General features: G+C 65.8%; 1 protein-coding gene across 1 annotated transcript; it reads left to right on the top strand.

The window, feature by feature from the left end:
- Positions 1–4,163: 4,163 nt before the first annotated feature.
- Positions 4,164–7,576, top strand: APH1A (aph-1 homolog A, gamma-secretase subunit; the record flags this gene model as incomplete). Its single annotated transcript, XM_082496033.1, has 7 exons — positions 4,164–4,276; positions 5,118–5,288; positions 5,384–5,457; positions 5,706–5,828; positions 5,993–6,120; positions 6,529–6,652; positions 6,943–7,576. 7 exons carry the CDS (start codon positions 4,164–4,166, stop codon positions 7,005–7,007), a joined length of 798 nt encoding a protein of 265 aa, XP_082352159.1. The 3' UTR covers positions 7,008–7,576.
- Between the last annotated feature and the right edge of the window lie 202 nt (positions 7,577–7,778).

The following is a 7,778-nucleotide window of genomic DNA, read 5'->3' as shown; positions in this document are numbered from 1 at the left end:
GCATCGCCCGAGCGGGTTTATTCCCCAACATGCTCCAAAAAAATACCCACCCCAGTTTTGCTCAGAGGCTTCAAAACCAGGGTGGTGAGTGCAGCCAGCGCCATCCCCCCCCAGCACCCTCCTGCCAAGGATGCTCCGGGATGTGGCATGTGGCCGAGCGGCCACCACGTCCCCAGTGACGAAGCCAGTGGTGTGTGTGGGGGGGTGTCACTGCCGTGGGGCACCCGTGGTTTCGGCAGCACAGGCAGCTCTGCAGAAGGGCTCAGCCCGTCGAGGAGTTGGCCACCCCATCACGGTGGCGGCCACCCATGGCACCCAGGGGCTCGCTGGCCCCCGCGGCGCTGCTGTGGCTCTGCCCGGGTGAGTGACCGGAGCCGGGGCTGGGGGAGAGCAGCCGGGCCCTGGTTTGGGGAGATTTCTGGGCTTTTTGGAGCAACCGGCTGCTGGGGAGGAGGGGTGTTACGGTGGGGCTGGAGGGGAATGAGTCCCCCGGTTGGTCCCAGCAGTCCTGGCAGCGCTGGTGAGGCTGCACCAGCCCCAGCCCGTCCTGGTGGTGGAGCCCGGGGAGCCGGTGGAGATGGGCTGCACGGCCAGCAAGGACATGGAGAGCAAAACCAAAGCGTCCTGGTACCGGCACAGCAAGGACGGGCCCCAACTGGTCGTGGATTGCCAGAGCGGGATGAAAGGGAGGTTCTCCTGCCAGTTCGGCAGGCAGAATGTCACCCTGCGCATCGCCCACGCCCTCACCACGGACACCGGCCTCTACCTGTGCGCCTACCGCAACGTCTACCACCTGGATTTCGGCAAGCGGCACCACGCTGCTGGTGGGAGGTAGGGCCCCTGAGGCACCCCCATGTTCCCCATCCCCTGCTGTCCTTCACTGGCCTGGCCCCCTCCGGCACCCTCTACCTGCCTCCACCACCCCTCTGTCCCCCTCTGTACCCCCCCACCCCTCTCCACCCCCTCTGTCCCCTCTCCATCCCCTCCATCCCCTCTCCATCCCCTCCATCCCTCCATCCCCTCCATCCCTCTCCATCCCTCTCCATCCCCTCCATCCCCTCCATCCCTCTCCATCCCCTCCATCCCCTCCATCCCCTCCATCCCTCTCCATCCCCTCCATCCCCTCTCCATCCCCTCCATCCCCTCTCCATCCCCTCCATCCCCTCTCCATCCCCTCCATCCCCTATCTATCCCTTCCTCTTTTCAGCTTTTTCTCTCCTTTCTCATTAATTCTCTCAAAACTTTAAAAATTCCCTCCCCTTAATCATTTTCTTCTTTATAACCCTTATTTTCATTCCTTTTCCCATCTACCCCTTAACTCTACCCAACCACCCATCCCCTCCATCCCCTCCATCCCCTCCCATCCCCATCCCTCCATCCCCTCCATCCCCCCTCTCCATCCCCTCCATCCCCTCCATCCCCTCCAATCCCCTCCATCCCCCTCCATCCCCTCCATCCCCTCTCCATCCCCTCCATCTCCCTCCATCCCCTCCATCCCTCCATCCCCTCTCCATCCCTCCATCTCCTCTCCATCCCCTCCATCCCCTCCATCCCCTCCATCCCCTCCATCCCCTCCATCCCCTCTCCATCCCCTCCATCCCCTCCCATCCCCTCCATCCCCTCCATCCCCTCCATCTCCTCCATCCCCTCTCCATCCCCTCCATCCCCTCCATCCCCTCCATCCCCTCCATCCCCTCTCCATCCCCTCCATCTCCTCTCCATCCCCTCCATCCCCTCCATCCCCTCCATCCCCTCCATCCCCTCTCCATCCCCTCTCCATCCCCTCCATCCCCTCCATCCCCTCCATCCCCTCCATCCCCTCTCCATCCCCTCCATCTCCTCTCCATCCCCTCCATCCCCTCCATCCCCTCCATCCCTCCATCCCTCTCCATCCCCTCTCCATCCCCTCCATCCCCTCCATCCCCTCCATCCCTCTCCATCCCTCTCCATCCCCTCCGTCCCCTCTGTCCCCTCCACCCTGGGTCCGTCCCCACCTCAGACCCCGCTGCAGCCCCTCTCCTCGTCGCAGACAGCTGGGGGGCCCAGAGCTGGGTGCGGGTGGTGGCACCCCCCGGGGACCCCCCGGCCCCCCCCCAGCCTCGTCTGTGCCGTGGGGGCCACCACCGGCCCCGTCCTCGTCTCCCAGCCGGGGGGCACAGAGCGGGTGCTGGGGCTGGGGGGCGGCACGGGGGTCCTCATCAGCCCCATAGGCACGGCCAGGGGTGGGGGGGGCTCTGCGACGTGCGCTTCAACGCTTCGGGGCCCCCCGTCCGCAGGAGCGCGGAGCTGCGCGGGGCCGCGGGTGAGTACGGGGAGGGGGGGGACATCCCCAGGGTGGGGCACCCGAGGGGAAACTGAGGCACTGGGGAAGGTTTGGCCCCAGGGTGGTGGGTCGTGGGGGGATGGTGGGGGCCGTGGGGGGATGGTGGGGGTCTGTGAGGGGATGGTGGAGGTCTGGGGGAGAAAGATGGGGGGATATTTGGGGTCTGTGAGGGGATGTTTGGGGTCTGTGGGGGGATGCTGGGAGTTGGGGGGGGATGGCGGAGGGAGGTTTGGGGTCTGTGGGGGGACAGTGGGGGTCTGTGGGGGGACGGTGGGACGATCCAGCCCCTCTCCCCCAGACAGCTGCGTGACCCCCAGCTCCTGGGCCCTGGTCGGGGTCGGGGCGCTGCTGCTGCTCAGCCTCTGCCTCAGCATCCGCCGCCTCCGCCGCCCCACGCCGATGGGTACGGAGCGTGGCACGGGCCGGGGGGCGTCCCACCCTGTCCCCCACTGTCCCCCCCTGACCTGTCCATCTCCCTCTCACCCCTTCATCCCCTCTGTCCCCCTCGGTCCCCCCCAACCCCGCACAGGGGACACATCTTCCCGCTCTGTCCCCCCACAGGCCACCAGCCGCCGACCCCGATGCCACCTGAGTCACAGGAGGATGAGGTGAGGCCGTGGGGTCCCCGAGTGCCCCCCGGCTGGGCTGGGGGGGTGGCAGGGAGACAGCATCCCTCTGCTCGGGGACCGCAGGGGTGGCTCTGACGCCATCATCACCCGCAGGGACAGCTGACGTACGCCCAGCTGATATTCACCACCCCAGCAGAGTCCAGGCGGTGACCCGGATGCGGAGACAACCCCAACCCCGGAGCTTGTCCCTCCATGTCCCCAACCCCCGGGCATCACCCTGTGACACCCCCCCTCCCCGGGTGCTGGTGCTGCTCCACCCACTTTGGGAATGGGATGACATTTTTGGGGATGAAATAAAGAGCTGTTTCCTTCCATCTAGCGATGGAACGCTTGACCTTGGTGAACCTCACAAGTTTCACGTGGGCCCAATTCTTCACCAGTGACGTGGAGAGTGGGATCCACAGCACCTTCAGGGAGGTTCCAGGTGACACAGAGCTGAGTGGGGTGGTGGCACCCGGAGCAACGGGATGGCATGCAGAGGGACCTGGACAGGCCGGGGAGGTGGACCTCATGAGGTTCAACACGGCCAAGCACAGGGTCCTGCACCCGGGTGGGGGCAGCCCCCGGTCCCAGCACAGGAGGGGGGTGGAGGGATGGAGAGCAGCGCTGCCGAGAGGGACTTGGGGGTGTGGGGGGGAAAAGCCGGCCATGAGCCGGCACCGTGTGCTGGAGCCCAGCGAGCCCCCGGCACCCTGGCCTGCATCCCCCGCAGCGTGGCCAGCAGGGCGAGGGGGGGCTGTGCCCCTCTGCTGCGCTCTGCTCTGCTCTGGGGAGACCCCCCCCAGTGCTGCCTCCAGCTCGGGGACCTCAGCGCAGGAGAGATGTGGACCTGGTGGAGCGGGGCCAGAGGAGGCCCCGGAGCTGCTGGGAGGGCTGGAGCCCCTCTGCTGGGAGGACAGGCTGGGAGAGGTGGGGGGGTCAGCCTGGAGAAGAGAAGGCTCCGCGGAGACCTCCGAGCCCCCTCCCGCATCTTCCCCCCTCCCCCGGTACCGCAGCCGCCGGGGTTTGGGGTGCAGAGGGGCTCTCCCCCCACCCGGAGCATCCCCGGGGTTGGTCCTACCCCCCCCCCCGCCTCCCGCAGCGCGGCCTCCCGCCGCCGGGGGGCGCTCCCTCCCGCCCCCGCGGACTCCAGCTCCCGGCGTGCCCCGCGCGGCACGGCCCCGCCCCCTCGAGGCCCCGCCCCCCGCGCGGCCCCGCCCCGCCCCGCCGCCATGGGGGCCGCCGTCTTCTTCGGCTGTGCCGGGATCGCCTTCGGGCCGGCGCTCGCCCTCGTCCTCCTCACGGTGGCGGCGGAACCGCTGCGGGTCATCGTGTTGGTGGCGGGGTGAGGCCGCGGGGGGCCGCCGGGGCTTCTGGAGGGGGGGGGGTTTGAGGGTGGGTCCGAGGGGCCTGTGGGGCCGGGAGGGCGGCGGAAGGGCCGTTCTGAAGTAGTTGTGGGGGGCAGAGAGCATCGAGGGGGGCTGAGGGGGCGGTTGGGGGGTCAGAGAGCTTTGAGGGGGCAGTTCTGGGGTGGATGGGGGGTCTGGGGCAGGGCAGGCATCACCGGGGGAGGTGATGGGGCAGCCAGGATCAAGGTGATCCAGGGGGCAGCAGGAGAAGCGGGGGGGGCAGTTCTGGGGTAGTTGAGGGGGCTATGGGGGGGGTCAGTAGCTCGGAGAGGGTGCATGGAGGGGGGTGAGGGAGTCTGGGGTACAGGGAGCACGGAGGGGCTGAAGGGGAGATCTCGGGGCAGCCGAGGAGGTCTAGGGTGGGAGGCAGCGCCTGGGGGGGCAGTTGTGGGGTGGCTGGGGGGGCCTGGGGGCAAGAGGCCGGCTCCCAGCCGGCTGCATCCCACCGTGCTTGGATTCCCAAGGGCAGGGCCCGGGTTAGCCTTTTTGGGGGGCAAAGCGCTGAGCATTCTTCCCCGCTTTGCAGTGCAGCACCTTTCCTCCAAGCAGGTCGTCATGGCTCCGAGAAGAAGAAGAAGAAGAAAAAAGAGGATTTTGGTTTCTGAATCTGTTTGGTTTTCACCCCGTGCTTTCTTTGCGTGCCCTCCTCACGTGACGATGACCAGGCGGCCTGTGAACATGTGACCTGGAGCCCCGGGCAAACCAAGGAGGCAGCTTGGCCTGTGTTTGCTGGGCGATTCTGAGCTCCGCGTCACTTTGGTGTTCCTCTCTCCCCAGGGCATTTTTCTGGCTGGTCTCGCTGCTCCTGGCATCTCTGATCTGGTTCGTTTCGGTCCATCTCAGCGACCGGGAGGACGCCAAGCTGCAGTACGGCCTCCTCATCTTCGGGGCTGCCGTCTCCGTCCTGCTGCAGGAGGCTTTCCGATTCGCCTACTTCAAGCTGCTGAAGTAAGAGCCGGTTTACAACCACCCCGTCCCCTCTCCTGCACGACAAAGCCCCCGTTCCACACAAGCTGCTCACGCTGTCTCTCCCACCCGAGCAGGAAAGCAGATGAAGGCCTGGCGACGATCAGCGAGGACGGCCGGTCCCCCATCTCCCTCAGGCAGATGGCATATGGTGAGCACGAACCCGGGCAGGGCTTGTGCTGTCACTGCCCTCCCCATGCTCCTCCGGAGCTGCCTGGCAGCGTGATGCTCAGGTACCGGAGACCAGTGGTGGTGTTGATGAGCCCGCTGAGCTACCGCAGCCTTCCCGGTTCTCTTTCCTGGTCTCCCACCTCTCCCTGGGCCCACGCGCTGAGCGTGGGGCTCGTGGTGGAGGTGACACGGCCATGGTCACTCTCGGCTGACTTCCTTCTTCTGCAGTCTCCGGCCTGTCCTTCGGCATCATCAGCGGTGTGTTTTCCGTCATTAACATCCTGGCAGACTCCATCGGGCCGGGCATCGTCGGGATCCACGGGGACTCACCGTACTACTTCATCACATCTGGTGAGGCTAAGGGCCACCACAGGATGTGGGCTCGTGGCCAGAGTGCTGTGGCAACGCCGGTTAGAGCCAGAGTCAGACCCTGGTGTGTGGCCCTTCACTGCAGTGAGGAGGAGGAAGGCGGTGGTGAGGTCTGAGGGGGGGTCTGTGTTGCTCTCTTCCCGCAGCGTTCCTCACTATGGCCCTCGTCTTGCTCCACACCTTCTGGGGAGTGATCTTCTTCGACGCCTGTGAAAAACGCCGCTACTGGTGCCTGGGGTTGGTGGTTGCCAGTCACCTCCTCACCTCGGGGCTGGTGAGTTTGATCCACTGGAGCTGTACCAGAAGCTGTCCCTGGAGTAAAGCAGCCGTGGCTGTCATCGGATGCCCATCTGGGCACAGGGAGGGGGACACAGGGACACCCGCTGCTGCTTCAGACTCCCTAAATCCCTCCCTCTGAGCTGTGGGAAGAGTCATGGCCCTCCTGGGCGCCGCAGGGCAGATTCTTGGGGTGCGCTTGGGAGAAGGAGGGTTAAGGAAAGACTTGGGGGGTGGATGGAGGATTAGCCGCTAAGCTCCTGGTGGAAAATCACTCGGCAGGAGTTTAAGCTGGGCTTCCCAGAGCTCTGCTCCGCTTGGAGCTCCTCTTTCCCCCCACGGCTGTTTTAGGGGGGGGCGGCTGGCAGGCGGTGACATTCCTAATGCGGCTCTCTCCATCCCCCAGACATTCCTGAACCCCTGGTACGAGGCCAGCCTGGTCCCCATCTTCATCATCACCCTCTGCACAGGCCTCTGGGCCTTCGTCACCGCCGGCGGCTCCTACCGCAACGTCCTCAAGTGCCTCTCCTGTAAGGGGGGGGGCTGGGCAGGGAGGGGTGTGCAACGGGGAGGGGCACTGCTGCAACGTGGGGGCTGTTCTGGTGGGTCTCTGTCCCCTTTTAGGCATTTTGCGGGGGCCTGGCCATGGGTTCGGGGGGCCCAGAGCTGCTGGGGTGGCGGAGGATGGGGTTTTGCCTCCAACCGTCTCCCTTTCGTTGAACAGGGGCTGCATCTCCTGGTTAACGGGGGCTTCTGTGACCCCACAAACAACCCTGCTCCCCCCACAACTCACCCTCTCCATGCTTTCTGCCCCCCCCAGGTAAGCAGGAGGACGACAGCAGAGTGATGATGTACTCAGCACTGCAGGTGCCTTTCGAGGACTGAGCAGCAGCCGTGGCCCTGCGCTGCCACTGTACCCAAGTGCCCTCTTCTCGGCAGCTGGAAGGTGACCACACCACCGCCTTCTCCTCCGTGGTTCAATCCTCTGGTGCTGCCGCCCGGCCGAGCACTGGCCCCTCTCCATGGCACAGAGGCGGCTCCGTACCCCATCCCTGCTCCAGAGGGGATTTTGGGGTCCTCATGGGCACCCCATTAGCTTCATTAGCGACTTTGTTAGACTTCTTTTCCTTACGGGGTATGGCTGTGGGGTGAGTGTGGGGGAGGCAGGAGGGGGGCCAGGTGCCCCGTGGTGCGGCCAGGCTTGTGGGCCATGGGGTAGGACCCCCCTTTCCTCGCGTTTCCCCCCCCTCCCGCAGCCTGCTACCGTTCCCCGCTCGGCCTCCGCAGAAGCAGGGTGATGCTCTTGGGGTGGGGGGACCTGGGATGGGGGTGCTCTGCCCCACTCACCCCCTTTCTGCTCCCCACCGGGTCGTGGCTGGGGGCACTTGTTATTCTGCCGTGCAACTTGGGGGTGGGGGGGGTAAATTATTTTTTTGATTCATAGTAAAACCCTTTTAATAGAGCGATGGGTACCATGGTACTGAGGCAACTTGTGTGATGGGGACGGGGCGAGAAGGGTCAGTCCCACCCATCCTGCTCCACTTCCAGCCCCTCTCCGAGTTTCGGGGGGGGGGGGGGGAGGGGGCACCTGCATGTACTGGTTTGTCGGGGCTGACGGGATCCAGCCCCAAAGCCCCTCGGCAAACGGCCCCGTTC

The sequence above is a fragment of the Vanellus vanellus genome (genome assembly GCF_965231255.1).
Source record: "Vanellus vanellus genome assembly, chromosome: 27".
Classification (NCBI taxonomy): domain Eukaryota; kingdom Metazoa; phylum Chordata; class Aves; order Charadriiformes; family Charadriidae; genus Vanellus; species Vanellus vanellus.
The sequence above is the reverse complement of the archived record's forward strand: the minus strand, read 5'-3'. Positions and strand labels throughout refer to the sequence as shown.